Source organism: Trachurus japonicus, chromosome 3, assembly GCF_045865225.1.
Source record: "Trachurus japonicus isolate A0001 chromosome 3, Traja_1.0".
Classification (NCBI taxonomy): Eukaryota; Metazoa; Chordata; class Actinopteri; order Carangiformes; family Carangidae; genus Trachurus; species Trachurus japonicus.
This window is the reverse complement of record NC_140909.1, coordinates 16,820,406-16,835,935: the sequence shown is the minus strand read 5'-3', so window position 1 is coordinate 16,835,935 and position 15,530 is coordinate 16,820,406. Positions and strand designations below refer to the sequence as shown.

General features: G+C 39.3%; 2 protein-coding genes across 4 annotated transcripts; both read left to right on the top strand.

Moving 5' to 3' along the window:
• The first annotated feature begins 380 nt into the window (after positions 1–380).
• On the top strand, positions 381–10,147 carry LOC146989822 (E3 ubiquitin-protein ligase AMFR-like). Its single transcript, XM_085764162.1, has 14 exons — positions 381–509; positions 1,048–1,371; positions 1,469–1,561; positions 1,713–1,877; positions 3,631–3,783; positions 4,149–4,189; positions 4,883–5,015; positions 5,130–5,263; positions 5,990–6,100; positions 6,426–6,619; positions 6,728–6,831; positions 7,222–7,356; positions 7,472–7,662; positions 8,041–10,147. The coding sequence occupies exons 2-14, from the start codon at positions 1,117–1,119 to the stop codon at positions 8,195–8,197; spliced, it is 1,866 nt and encodes a 621-aa protein (XP_085620288.1). The 5' UTR covers positions 381–509; positions 1,048–1,116; the 3' UTR covers positions 8,198–10,147.
• Positions 10,148–11,349: 1,202 nt separating this feature from the next.
• Positions 11,350–15,236, top strand: gnpnat1 (glucosamine-phosphate N-acetyltransferase 1). Of its 3 annotated transcripts, none has more exons than XM_085764144.1 (6): positions 11,350–11,546; positions 12,397–12,584; positions 12,780–12,842; positions 13,038–13,165; positions 13,723–13,784; positions 13,949–15,236. In XM_085764144.1, the coding sequence occupies exons 2-6, from the start codon at positions 12,431–12,433 to the stop codon at positions 14,094–14,096; spliced, it is 555 nt and encodes a 184-aa protein (XP_085620270.1). In that variant the 5' UTR covers positions 11,350–11,546; positions 12,397–12,430; the 3' UTR covers positions 14,097–15,236. The 3 variants fall into 3 exon arrangements, with proteins under 3 accessions (XP_085620270.1, XP_085620281.1, XP_085620271.1); XM_085764155.1 differs by having other exon boundaries at positions 11,407–11,546; positions 12,423–12,584; XM_085764145.1 differs by lacking the exon at positions 11,350–11,546 and adding an exon at positions 11,698–11,715.
• Positions 15,237–15,530: the final 294 nt, after the last annotated feature.

The following is a 15,530-nucleotide window of genomic DNA, read 5'->3' as shown; positions in this document are numbered from 1 at the left end:
ACACAAATAAACGTAAAAAATAGTGCAAGTATACAACGCCAGGAATTATTGTAGACACATTACAAATGAAATGAGAATGGTGCAAAAACATAGCCTATTATGTTGTAAAAAAAAAAAAAAAAGAAAAAAGAAAAAAAAGGCCTTTCAAATGTGGAGCACTTTTTTTTTTCTGTTTTCACCAAGAGGTAGATGGTGTTTTAATGTAGGACTCCATCTCCTTTTTACAGGTATAAAAAGATTGTCTAATTGTTAACACCTTACATTTATGGATATAAAACCTGGCCAGCAAGAAATCAGATGAAATGTTTTTAATCACTCTAACTTTAAAGTCGTCATGATGACGTAGTTACAGTGCGCAGCCTCCCTCCCCTCAGCCAGCTGCCTGCTCCGTGGAATAAACATGACGATGTTGTCAACCCCGATGTCCTCAGTGCAGCAGCACTAAAAGTACAGTGCTGGACACGGCAAGGGACGTGGGAAATTGTCTGTAGTCAAGTCTGTGACAAACTGTAAGTGACGATTTAATTCAAGCTCGGTGTCGGGTACTTATGCTTGCTAACAAGGGTTAGCTGCGTAGCTAGTTGTTAGCTAACCTGTAAGCTAGTATTAGCTAACGTCAGGGGCGTGAGCCAGTTAGCTAGTCAGCGTCAGCCCTCTTGGGGTATTTATATTACCGAGTTAGGGACGATGGCCCGCGGTTTTCACCCCCTGTAGCTGGACTTAACTGTTTACACATCGCCAGAGACAGCCCAATTCGGGTTTAATTAGCACCTGTGACATCTATGCAGCTATTATGAAGTTAGCCTGGCTCAGGAGTGAGAGGAAGGCAGCTATCATATCCGGTAAACGTTAGTCCTCTTCGCTACCTTGAAACAATCAACATAATGTTGCTTTCGAGTCCCAAGTGGCTTTAAAAATATATATGACAAACGTAATATTAACACGAATTACACGACCCGTTGCTCCTCTGTTTTATTTACGCTGAGCTAAGTTAAGTAAGTAAAGTTTGGCCACCGTCAGCTAACTCACTTCTACCCCCCCCCACAGGTTGTTTGAGCTCTGTGATCGGGACAAACACCATTTTTACAAGTTGAAAAGTGGATCGTAAACACAGCAATGCCTCTGCTGTTTTTGGAGAGGTTTCCCTGGCCCAGTCTGCAGACCTACACAGTACTGAGTGTGGCTTTGCTTGCTGGCAGCATCTTCAGTGCCTACACCACCGTGACAGATCCAGGCTTCGGGGCCCTAGAAACTGATGAAACACCAGCTCCCTCTGAAGTGGATCTTGAACATTTAAACAATGACATTAGTAATACGGAGCTGGCGACCACTGTCCTGTGGTATCTTGTCACTGATAGTCTCTTTGTGTGGGTAAGTGCTACACAGTTGAGCTCTTTTCCTTGCTTGATGATAAGATGTTGTAGTTCTTGCATAAACTGACTGACACTTTGTTCTCGTGGTCCTCCAGGTGTTGGTGAACACATTCTGCTGCTCTTTGATGTTAATTGCAAAAATGATTCAGTTTGTGGTGTTTGGGCCACTTAGAGTGAGTGAGAAGCAGGTGAGTCTGTGTTTTAAACTCTGTTATTGACCAACACTGCGACTCCCATGTCTGAGGTTATTATTCTCTTCCAAAAATGATCCTGCAGCTCATCTTAAATGTAGACCTGTTAAAAAACACTTCTCGTTTCCTCTGTTTTCAACCCCCTCAGCACCTGAAAGATAAGTTTTGGAACTTCATCTTCTACAAGTTCATTTTCATCTTCGGCGTGCTGAACGTGCAGACAGTTGAGGAGGTGGTCATGTGGTGTTTGTGGTTTTCTGCCCTGGTTTTTCTCCACCTCATGGTTCAGCTCTGCAAAGATCGATTTGAATATGTAAGTATTTGAACTATATTTTTCTCTTTTTACCCTTTCAAGTACCTCAAAGCACAATTAATGACAACCATGCAAGATCGTGAAGGGCTGAACAATTTGTATACCTGTTATTGAGCTAAATGTATTGATCAGTATTTTAATGTAATAGTTTGTATCCTGTATAGTTAGCTCATTTTATGGTGTCAGAGCTGAAGGCAAGGCAAGATGAGTTTATTTGTATAGCCCATTTTTTTTCAAACGGTTTGTCTCAAAAACTCTCAAGCAAACCCTTAACTGAAGGCTGTTTCAAAAGGTGGTTTGTCATGAAAGAAATCACTTTAAGAGTTGTCAAAAGGACGCAGTTGTCGTGGGTAGCTACAGATTGTTTGCCTTTGTTTTTGCTATAGACTTTTCAAGCACTATGAGCTGGTTCTTGTTATAGAAGGACACGCATTCATTCAGAAATGTTAGTTAGAAAGTTTGTTCACAAAAAAGTATATTTGCTGCAAGTTTTCCTTGTTTCCTTGCTGAGACATTACAGAAGGTAGTCGATGACTCGGTTATCCTTGTATGAAACCTGATCTTATTTAGGCCACCCAGTTAACATGATAGGACTAGACATACATTCTTGTGGATAACTTGTTACTCATATAGACTAAGAGTAAACACTAGGTGGCAAAAAGCCCAGTGATTGACAAGCACACCTACAATAGTCATACTTAAAAATGACAAGATGAAAAGATCAGTGACTGTATTCTTGTTAGCTGTGGATCTATTAATAGTTCCCTTGTACTGGCATGTTGGGCTACTGATACAGTTTCAGTCACTACACTGAGATGAGTCTGTATCAGATTGTACACTGCGTGTTGGGGAAAACAAAATATCAGATTCAGTCACCTCCTTTCCAGCAGCGACATTTAAAACACGAGGCTGGCATGTTGTCTGAGACGGAGGGCTGACTGGCTCAGTATACCAGAGGACCGTTTCTGCCTGCTGTGCTGTAAAATCTATACCAGCTTGCGTGTGTATGTGTTTTAGGGAGAGGTTTGTCAGTTGTTTCAGCCCAGCTGGCTTCCTGCTCCATCTCTTTGCTTTTGTGGGTTCTTGTTTTGGGGGATTAAACTGGGTAAACGGTTAAATATGATAGGTACTGCATACTGTGTTGTGAAAGTGTCAGTGAAAGATTTAGATGTTTATTGAAGTTCAGACATGTAGTCTTAAACCTCTAGACACATTTAGTTTCAAGGAATGTGTTTGTTTTGTTTTTGGGTTTATGTGTTCTTTAATTTCTATTTATTTCTTTGAAAAATGGGCTGAAAAAATGTTTTCCTCTCAGGTCCCACAGTAGAGATGGCCCTACAGTAGAGATGGCCTTTTTGGATAGGGTACAGAGCCTGATTTTGAAAAATGTCAATCTGTGGTTAATAATGCATGCCCTGAAACAACCTTAAAACACCATGCTCTATAGTTGATATAGTATTTTTATTATTCCTATTTAATTTTTTTTTTATATTTCCAAAGTTATAGTTTGCCATTAGTTTCATGTTTCATGTACCACTTCATTCAGGGTTTGCAGGGGTTGGTGTGCTGCTACCCAATTAACGAAAGATATAATTAAAAAAAAACACACTGCTTTCCCAATGAAATCCAGGAGAATACGTCAATTTTATTTGTATTTGAAGACTGAGAAAATTAAGTTTTCAGAACGTGTAAGGAAAAGTAAAAGCTCTGAGAGAACCACAGACTACCTATAATCCACATTTCTTCCCTACAGCTGTCATTCTCCCCCTCCACCCCCATGAACAGCCATGTTCGAGTGCTGTGTCTGTTGGTCTCCCTGCTCCTGGACTGCTGTGGCCTGGCTGTAGTCTGTGGTCTGCTGGGAGCTTCCCATGGCATGCACACGCTCTCCTTTATGGGAGCAGAGGTGAGAACCTGGAGGCCTGCTGTGTGTTTTCTTTTCGTGTCATTTTGATCATTCTTAGCACAGATGATTATAATATAATTTGATGCTTCGTTTAGGCACATGTATTTCTTAAACATTTATTGTTTTATTTAAATTGCTTCTATCTCAAATTGAGATGTAGGACTGTGTATTAAAATGGAGACATCAGACGTGAAGTCTTTAAAACATAATTTAAACCAAGTTTAGTTTGACAGGAAATACAAATAACAAACATTCCTTCACTATTTTTCTTTAGTCTTTACTGTGGTCTTAAAATGTGTATAGTTGTATTTGTTTGAGACACTACAACAACTCTATCAAGTTCACCTCTGTGTTTTTGTCTTCAGTGTCTGCTGGTGACTGTGCGCACTGGGCATGTCATCATGCGGTAAGTCCTTAAAAGCCTCCTTACAAATGTACGCACGTGCACACAACGTAGCAGTATGGATGACATCGCCTCTACAAATTTAGAATTGAGCTAATGTTAGCAACACCACATGTTTTCCTCTGGTTCCATTAGCACTGGTGTAAAAGGCTTCTTTGTCCCAAAGAGGGTGTTTAAGACTTAACAACTGTAAACTCAAATCAGCTGAGGCAGCCCTATGTCCGGTAGCTTTAGTCTAACATTAAAATGGGTGAACTGTTTCACTGTTTTCACATAGCAAAGTAATGTTTGTCCTGACTGTCCTGACCTTGAACAATGAAAGATGTACTTGTTTTGTGTTGTTACCCTGGTTTTTGTTTAACTTCTGTTACTACACATTCAGGGGTGGACAGCACTGGACTATTAATGAAAAGCTTTGTTTTTTAGACAAATGCAAATTTGTGGATATTATGAACTTGTGTTGTTTCTCTCTTATCTCTGTTCAATTTAACTGGTGCCTAATTGTAGGGAAAAATACTATCTTTCTTTATTAACACATAATTGTAAGGGATATCATCCTCACTGCTTTTCTATTATATTTTCATTTTGCTTTAGCCTGATCACAAAACTGGTATGAAATTGCATTTTATGTGGTGAATCCCTGTAAATATCACCTACAATTATGGTGTTAAGAGTTGGCAACGTCCCTCCCCTCAGGTACTCCATTCATCTGTGGGATCTAAATCACCCAGGGACTTGGGAGAGTAAGGGGACATATGTCTACTACACAGACTTCATTATGGAGCTAGCCATGTTATTTCTGGACCTTATGCACCATATCCATATGCTGGTAAGATACACAAAATTAACAGATGTGATGTTATGAAAATTGTCCCTTATCCTTTGACCTTCCTCCATTTTTTCCTCCATTTTTCCACCTTTCTTGTCTCTACTTTCTCATTAGCTTTTTGGCAACATCTGGCTGTCCATGGCAAGCTTGGTTATCTTCATGCAGCTGCGGTATCTCTTCCATGAGGTCCAGCGCCGTGTTCGCAGACACAAGAACTACCTTCGTGTCATCAACAACATGGAAGCCAGGTGACAGTCTGTTTTGATTTGAGATTTTGTTTTTTTTGAAGTAATGTCTTCTTATAGTTCATGTGTGATTTATTCACTTATTTTTAATTAAAGCTTTTTTGTTGGCTTTCTTGTTAGGGTCTAGGCAGCCTTAGCTGATGGGACCCTATTGTTTTCCCCAATATTCTTCTTCTTAGGAAATCCTACTTCCCATGCATTAAAGCTCACTAATATCTTCTTAACGTAACCACACCTTTTTTGCTCAATTGACACAAAATTTGCTCCACTACATCTTTAGTCTGCCCTCTACAAAAAATACCATCCAGATTTTTGATTGATCAAAAAATTGAGCCAACAGTGCATGAAAATGTTTGACTGTAAACTTATACAAGCAAATTGACAGCAATTTGAAATCTACCTTGACAGCTGCTGTCATCCTGGTGACAAGCTCAGTCCATTTGTGAAGCCACAGACAAGGGAACACTTGCCAATTATCTTAGTCAGATAAAGGATACTCCTTGGTGTCAGCGGTTGTGAGTTCAAGTTTCAACCAATGTAAACATGTTCATTGTAATGGCAACTTTCTTGCTGTCTTCCTATTCTGCCTCTTGTTGCTCAGAATTGCAGAATTTGCAGAATTACATAAATTCACCTTTAATTGCCTGGCCCTGGCCATTTCTGTGGAGCTTTAACTTTTTGATTGTTGTTTCATCATCACTCACATACACTGCAAACTGTTTTTTGCAGGTTTTCTGTTGCTACTTCCGAGGAGCTGGCTGCTAATGATGATGATTGTGCCATATGCTGGGATACCATGTTGACAGCACGCAAACTGCCCTGCGGTCATCTCTTCCACAAGTAAATAGTTTTTTGTTTGTTTTTTAAATACAAGGAGTTTCATATACAGCAAACTACGGACCTTACAGAGAGTGCTTTACTGATTTCATTGACCTGTTGGTCGTAGTCTGGTATAGTTTTTCTTAAGATGGCAAAAGGAGAGACTGCCCCAGAAACCTGGCTGCACAGCACTTTTAGCTTTTTAGCTTTAATATTGTTAGCTGTGGTAAAATGCTGCACAGATCCTGACGTTTAACTACCAAATACTTGTCTGGATGCTTAAATGAGTCAAGGTTTTATACAGAGAAATGTCCTAACAGGATTTTTCATTTGTGTGCTCCTCCAGTTCTTGTCTGCGTTCATGGCTTGAGCAAGACACCTCATGTCCAACGTGCAGGACATCCCTGAACATTAATGGGGATAGCAGCCAGGCCAGAGGTCAGCAGCAGGGTGGAGGTTTGGAAGACAATGTTGGCCCAGTGGGAGCTCCTCCAGATGCCAGACCACATAACCACCACAACCACTTCTTCCACTTTGATGGTAAATCTGTCAGCCAGAATTCAAGGAAGAATTTGGTTGTGAAGTTAAGTGACTGACTGTGTGTGATAATGAATGATAAAAAAAACAAACATTTATTCTCTCTCATAGGATCTCGCATTGCCAGCTGGCTGCCTAGTTTCTCAGTGGAAGTAATGCACACCACCAACATCCTGGGCATTGCTCAGGCCAACAACTCCCAGCTCATGGCAATGGTGAGTTCATGTTCAGAGTCTGTTGAAATTCTTGTTGATTTTAAGAGATTATCCACAGATAACAGTATGACCAGATGTTTTTTGATGCATTATTTGTCACTGTATGTACTCCTTGTCTTGCTTTTCAATAGTGGTCAGGATTGTGTACCAGGCCTCAAATGTCCTTAACATTGTTACTTTGAATTCCTGGTAAAGGCCTGTTGACATACTGATAACATCTATCTTTAAACTAACAGAACTTGCAAAAACAGGCAGTGGTTAAAAAAGATACAAATTATATTTAAATGGAAGTGTTTTGACAGGTTTATATAGTCCTCATTATTAACCATTAAAATATCAGGTTTTAACTTACATGCTCACTTCAGTTTTAATATAACCTTTGGTCATCAGGCCCATCAGATCCAGGAGATGTTCCCTCAGGTGCCCTCCTACCTGGTAATGCAGGACCTGCAGTTGACCCGCTCTGTGGAGGTCACCACTGACAACATCTTGGAGGGACGCATCCAGGTGCCATTCCCAACACAGGTCAGTAAACTGGGGGTTAAATGTTAACACCTCTTTGTTTCAAGTGGCTCATGTTGAATGGTTTTGTTGAATTGCAAAGATGTTCAATCCACACACACACATCTTCCTTCTCCAGGCCATAGAGCGTGCGCCTATACAGGTGAACGCTGCCCAAGATGACCAGGCAGGGCCCAGTGGAGCATCTGAGCAGGGCCTCATGGAGGCAGACAACATGGAGGTCAGAGGAGGTCGCTTCTCCAAGTCAGCTGAGGAGAGGCAGAAGATGCTGAAGCAGAGGAAAGAAGAGATGCTCCAGCAAGCACGCAGGTTGGTAGACTGCTGCTTTAAGTTTTTTTTTTTTTTTTTTTTTTACCTCATACAGTGGAAAGGGGTTATGGGAGTTGTTTACCACTCAATTTCAGAATGTTTTTTTTCTTGATGATGTCTTGTAGTATGTATATAAGTATGAGTATAAGTATGTGTTGGGGCTTTTGCCTTAAAGCTTAGTTATACAATTCTATTTTTTTGTGAAACTGGGCCTTTTCCGCTGAGAAAGGCCTGTCACACTCAGTGATCTAATTCAGGACAAACAAAATATTTAGAGGCTTTTTTAAAAATAGATAAAAGGCCCAGTTCTATAGAGCTAACAAGCAGGAACATGACGTGTTTTTTTTTTGTTCATAAATGTTCACTAATTCCCTGTAGGAGATATCTGAATAAAAGTCCAGATGACCCTGATGAGGATTTGCCTGGACTTGAGGAGGACACTATCCCAGATTTGGATTCAATTCTGCTGAGACGTAGTACCGTGGCAATGGCTGCAGAGAGACGCATGCAAAATCAGCAAGACTCTTCACCCTGATAAAAAGGTTAGCTTCAGCTGAAGAGCCTACCACATCGTCATCCCACGGGACACCAACAGAGCTATTACAACCTCCCCCCATTTGGTGTACAGTCAGTGGTCATCACCTATTAAATACAACAATTAAAAAGCATTGCAAACATGGCCTTTGGACTGTTTTGGGCTGCATAAACAAGGTGGGACTATTGTGAATAGCCTCTGCATCTGAGTATTTGGAGCATTATATAAATCGTAAGGTGCAAGTCAAGAAATGCAAAGATGCATTGCCCTTTACTCTCATGCCACACATTGCAACCACCAGCTTCAATAGAGAGTCAGTGTCTGTTACGGCTGAGACTGGCTGTCAAAAACGAGCATGCTTTGCATTCAAGAGATTTGAGGAGTATTTTATGAGAAGTTTGATGGTATCATCATTAGTAGAACTACTGTTAAAGTCCTTGTTTGTTTTCCTTTTATCAGACTTTTTTTCTTCACATGTTTTTGCTCATGGCGGACAGCTTTGTATTCTGGATGGAGAGCTCATCTGACTTTTTTGTGTGTTACTTTATGAGTTTCAACTGTGAATTAAGTGTAGGCAAAATAACATGTCTTTATTTCTTACCCTGGGAGTAAGAGAATGTCACTTTAGTATTGTTCAGCCTTTCTGTCAAATATGAATGTTTCTATCAACACAATGCTGCAAACAAAGTGTTTTCGACCCACATGGGTTGTTCTGTATTTAGTGTGTAATATCATCCTTTGCAAACAGTTTGCATTTTATTATTTAACTAAAGGGGGTAGTCGTCATGTAATTTTTTTTGTTTTCCGATACTGGTCCCTTGAGATGCATAGGTAACAAAGGGGACGTATTACATTTTGTACAAATGGGTGTCATCTTCTCAGTCTTTCTTAAATTACCCACCGCTGTTAAGCTGTGAGGTTAATGGCCATCTTTGTCTACAATTTGTAAGGTATGTAGAATTGGTGGAGTCTGTGGCAGCTGGACTTGCTGTGTTATATCTTGAAGATGTTTTGCTACTGTTTCAATCGTGTTCAGCTCTATAGGTGAAGCTCTTGCTCATCAGCCAGTAGAAATGGTAAAGCATCTTTGATGAGCAGCAAAACATTTTCAAGACTGAACAGTTAATCCAGTTGCGTGTGATTTACCAATTCTACACATCACATGATCTGAATGACTGAAGATCTTGATGAATACATTATTGGCTGATTTTATTTTTGCAGCCTTTGTCTACTCACATTGAGGAGTGTTAATTGAGAAATCAAAACAGCAGGGAACATAATCATCCTCTGCTTAAATATATTATTACAAACATGTACAGCAATGTACAATATAGACTGGACCCACGGAGGTTTGGGTATTGTTAAATTTCACTGAAATCTGTAGCTGGTTGAGACATATCGATGGACACAAATATGGGGACTGTATTGTAGATGTTTGATTTCTGTGATTACTGTGCAAGGGCAGTTTGGGGTGAGATATGCATGAACCTAGACAAGTGCTTTTGTTTCCTTCCACTTTATCCCAAAGAGCAGCCCTCAAACTTCCACTGAAAGCTGAAATGTTGTTATCTTAATTGTGTGTTTTATTTTATTGCTCAAACTCTGTTTCGGGTTGTTATAAGAATATACAATGTAGGATTTTGATTTCAGATTTCAAGTATTCATAATTGAATTGAAGAAAAAAAAAAAACCTGTTTTCATTTTCAGTTCATCATTTAGTTACTTAACACCTTTTAATATCCATGATATATTTTCTTATTCATGGGTTATCTTTCATAACCATTGCTTATTTAATCAAAATGGAAATACTTTTTGGATGAGCTTTCATGTATTTTTGTGCCTAAATTAAGAATGGTTCAGTTATGGATAATTTCTGTAAATCTAGTTTTTGTAAAATATGTTAATACAAAAGACTCAATAAACAGCTTCTACAGCTTTTTAACAAAAGAACGGTGGTTATATATATATATTTTTTGACACAAACCCATCTCTGCTTGGGCTTTGGTTCTGACATCCATTATCTACCGGTAAACACAGTTAAAAGCACAATATCTTGGGTAGTGCCTAATGGGTAGGGTCCAGTATCTAATACACTTGACCTTTGAATTTAACTATGAGTGTAATTAATGTGTAATTTCATTTGTTAGAAACAGTATGTGCCCAAGGCCAAGCCCTTCCCTCTGCAGTGAGATTCATAAAAACCTCTTTGTCACACCACCAGTATCAGAGAGGGCCCTGCCTGGTCACCCTGTGCACCTCGTATATCCACTCTTGGTGGTTTACTGTAGTCCTGTTCTTCTTGATGGAGGAAGCTCTGCAGTGCCCCAGCGCTGTGGGCTACAGGTGAGTTGCACACTGCAGGTACCTGCTGCACTGATGACTCAAAAAGGATGCCCCACCGGATCAGGAGACACTTTTTGGGATTAAGATGCACACCAGCCAAGTTGATCTTACTCTTAATAAGGAGCTTAATGATGACCAGCGTGTTGCAGAGACTAAAACTGTTATGAGGGCTTGTTTGTTTTAGAGCATTTCTTGCAAAAGCACATTAAAGAACACAAATAGCTGAAGCATTGTATAATAATGGATCATTACAAAAATATGATTTAAAGAAAAGGTAAATAAATAAGTCAAAGGTGGGTACAAAAGGGATAAAGAATAAAATAAAATACACAGAGAAAATAAAACAGCAAATGAAACAATAAAAAGAGGGTCAGTCAGAGGCGGCTTCAGGGAAAAACTTTTCATAGTGTGTTGCTTTTTTGTTGTTTATCAAATTGAGAGAATTAAACAGTTTAGTTCCAGTAGTAAAGGTGTGACCTCAGATACTGATTTAGCAATTTATGTTTGTGAATAGAAATGTTTTGCATAAATGACGATAAAGTTCATCAGGTGTTCAAGAGCGGGTATGGATTAACATAGCAAATGATTTAGCTGCATTGAAAAAGTGAGAGTAGACTCAAGATCACTTCAAAATCTTTTCGATATGTCACAATAATAAAAACAAAAGCTAAGTTGTTTCTTGATTATTTTTTATTTTAGAAAAAGTAGCCCACGGGAGTCGTCAACATCTGTAAATTATTATCACATTTTACATCTGTCATGTTTTATGCCCCCACTGACGTAAATGGGCTGCGTCTTTACGTACGGCGCCTCTGCCACGTCACACAGGCTGGCTCAGCAGCACGCTAAAGCGGAAACAGCAATTTAAAACACCCACGCTGTTCATCGTAACGATGTAGCCCAGCCCCATTCACAACTACTGGGTTAGCTTCACACTTGTCACGGTGTGTTACCTCGGTCTGAGGATCCAGCTGGACCGTTTCTACCTGTCTGGCTCTTTTTATCGGTGAGTTGCCAAGCTAGCTAGCTAGCTAATTGCTAACCATCATGACAGGCTATCGAATCACCAAGGAAGTAACGCTACGTGAAACAAGTAAAGTTACAGCTGCTGTGCTCGGTAGTTTTCTTGGGTGAAGGTGGCCCCGTGAAGCTGTTGGACAGGATACACGAGGAAGGTGAATTTGTGTAGTTACTTAGTAAGACGTGGCAGTAGCGGTGTCAGACGATGTATTGCTAGTGTTATGATGGCCAGCCAAAACACTAAACGGTGAAACATTATTGGGGTGGTCAAATGTTACACAGGCCATTGCTGGGAGACACCGTTTATTGTGTGGGACATGATGATTGTCTGAGTGTGTCATTGTGTTTTGCTGCCATGGAAACCTCGATTCAGATGTGTGTATCTCTGCTTACTTAATCTAAAACCACCATCAACAGCAGTTGACCTAATGGACATCATAACCTATGAATGGGCTTTTCCAGTATGGGACCTTCCCATTTTGCACATCCTGAACCACATCCACATCATGGAAAGCAAACCAGGAAAGACTTATGAAAACAAACTGTTATCACCTGTTAGTGTGTTATAAGAGGATGTGTATTACCATTCATTTGTGGGTGTGTTCATGTGTATGCCAGCTGGCTTGTCAAGCCACTGACGCATGGCAGTGAATTAGTATTTGTCCGGCCAAAGTTCTGTGTGAGCTAGTAGAGCAAACAGATTTCCAGTAAGGTAGACGGAACACATGAACTCGTTGTGCTGATACAGTATCTTAAATGGAAGAATAAAACAGCCCTTCTAACCACTAACCAGTGTGTCATACTTTAATATGTTTTGGGTGTGTATGTGTCCGCAGACTTACCTGACTCCCCTTTGACAAAGATTGTGGAATGCTGCTCAACGAGACTCCACTCTTTGAGCCGGCTCTGCTTCAGGAGCTCGACTGGAGCAGCAACACTGTCTCCTTCTCTCCCTCCATCTCCCCGTCCTTTCCAGGGGAAGGCCTGGTGCTGAGGCCGCTCTGTACAGCAGACTTCAACAGAGGTTAGTTTGGTGGCATATTTTAGACTGAGGAGTGCTTGTATTGCAATTAGAATTGCCACAATTCAGTGGATCACACTGCAATGACTTTTTCTTGGTGTCAAAGGCGTAAGGTTTTAGTAATGCAGTAAAATTAGGAAACTAAAAGAAATATTGCCAGTTGTTCTCATCAACTGTTCTGATGTTTTTGTTCCCCAGGATTCTTAAAGGTTTTATCACAACTCACCCAGACGGGCGATATCACACCAGAGCAGTTTACGAGTAAGTTTGGCGTATCATATTAGCTGTTTGAGATTCAGCCCTTCCCATATTTTTTTTCAGATCATTTTTCATGAGAACAATTTAAATATTATATAAATTCTTTACACTTGAGAAGATAAACCTAAATACAAACCGGTGGCAGATCGGCTAAAAAAATTTAACAAAAATACATGTTTGGTGTGTGTTGGCTTTCAGAAAAGTTTGAGCATATGAAGAGCACGGGAGACTACTATGTCATTGTGGTGGAAGACACAAATCTGGGACAGATTGTTGCTACAGCTACACTGATCACAGAACACAAATTCATCCACTCCTGTGCAAAGGTAAATTACAGCCTAGCAGACAGTTTGTGTTTATTTAATTATGGATACGACTTACATGTTATCTTTAAGGATCCCATAAAGAAGTTACTGATTAAAGTAGTGGTTATTAAAAGGCTGGTAATCATTGAAGAATTTACAGGCAATTTTATTTATGTAGCCCGAGTTTACAAACAGTTTGACTCAAAGGGCTTTATGCAGCATCATGACAACATCTTTGTGTATACTTGTAGGTAATTGTAGGTTGTTAACAGTCATGTTTTCTGTTTGAGCTGTTTTTTGTTTTTTTTACTGTTGACTGTTCATATTCTATTATACATGTAAAAACCCAGCCAGGGGCAAGGGTTCAAGATTGTGCATCACATCAGTTTTATACCCCGTTTTGATACTATGTTAAATTTGCATCATCCCTATGATGTACTAATTAAAAACTGAAACTAAACTACTTCCTTGAGAGGATATTCACATCAAGCTCATAATTTTGCATTTATTCATATTTTTTGAGTTTAAATGGTTGAAATGTCTGAATTGAAAACCGCCTCTGTTCGGTTTGTTTGCAGAGAGGCCGGGTGGAGGAGGTAGTAGTTAGTGACGTGTGCAGAGGGAAGCAGCTGGGCAAACTGTGAGTAGACCTGTGTGAACCGGACACAAAGATTTTATTTTTGCTTGTTATAATAATTAGGAGCTTGTATTTCTGCCTCAAATTCTCAAGTTATTCATTTAAGAGAGTTAGAAATGATTTGTGATTCTTAAACTCATCCTTTTATCTCTTTTCTGTTCCTGTAGGTTAATGTCAACTCTTACGCTTCTCAGTAAAAAACTTGATTGTTATAAAATCACACTGGAATGTGCACCAAAAAATGTGGCTTTCTACCAGAAGTTTGGTTACGCTGCTTCAGATGAGACCTACATGCAATGTCGATTCTTCGACTGAGGACAACAGCAGCTTCCCACCTCAGTTTTGGAAGAACGGACCGCATCTTTATACACACACAGGCATCAGAACAACTGAAGAACTGGAAGAGCTGTCTGAGGATGAGTTTGTGGTCGTGGCACCGCTGAGTCATCCTTATTTCAGCAAGTTTTAGTAAACATGAATGTATGTTGAAAACCCTCCACTCAGTCTAACATCGTCCTCCACCCCTTTGGTAACCATCGCTACCTCACCAGGGTGGAGCTCTGACATCATCCTTCCGACCATCTCATCTGCAGAGACAAATGTCACTGTACTGTAACAAAAAGTTAATGTTAATGTCTTACATTGCTAATATTTAATATGCTGTGTGCTGAAAGGAATTTAAAAATATATGACCTCCATGAAATGGTAAAGGAAATACAGTTACTTGGGGAAAACAATATGGCACCAAATTAATATACCTATTTGGTAATACAACTACCGGTAATTTACTACAGGCAACAGCTTCTCAAGGCCACTTAATGAAGCAAGTATGTGAGAAGGACCTACTGTAAATCATGATTCAGACAGTCTCTATCATCTGTTGCAATAATCATCAAGAACAAGTCACCAAAGAATGTCAACTTTTTATTCCTTTCTTTTTAAACATGTGATTGGGACTTATCCTAAAAGACTTTGGGTTTTATTGGGTTTCCTTTTTCTAACTAGTCATCTATCTCAGTAGAAAGTGCTCACTCTGAAAACTTTTCTTTCTCTTACAGTAGTGCTGCTGGTTTACTGTAATGAAGGTTTAAGACATGAAGCATCAAGTTTAGACTGTCTGAATGAAAAACAGTGAACACCACCAAAAAAAAAAGTGAAAATGTGTTTTTTGTGCCAGGAGCGAAGAATAAGGTTTTTGAAGTTTTGTACCTGGTTGATGTTCAAAATTGCTATTAGGAGAGACATTTTGTGGTGGGAAATGAATAATGATTTTTGTAAACAATCTCTTATTTAAGCTTTTGTAGTTACGTTTTATAATTACACTGTTATTCTGGAGAACAGGGGAACATATTTAATCTAATTTATTTCCAAATATCTAATAGTAAAATAAAATATTCTATGATCCACAGTATTGCTTGCTTGCGTTTCTAAGTTTAAAAACTGAAAAAAGAAAAACACACACAAAACAGATTTTTTTTTTACCTCAAGAATCATTTGAGATATTTGTTTTTGCATTAATAATTCTGATTTAATTTTCACAGCTACATCATCAATGTTGTTATTGCCAAATAGTTTCAAAACAAATGCTTTTTGTTCAGCATTATGGATAGACTCTTTCTGACCCAAGAGCTCAACACACAACATGTTGGGACATCAATCATTTTATAAGTATGAAAGGAATGCATGTCAGTAGCTCTTTCTTTATTGTTGGTTACTGACATACACAGCAAGAGATCCAAAAAAAGGTTT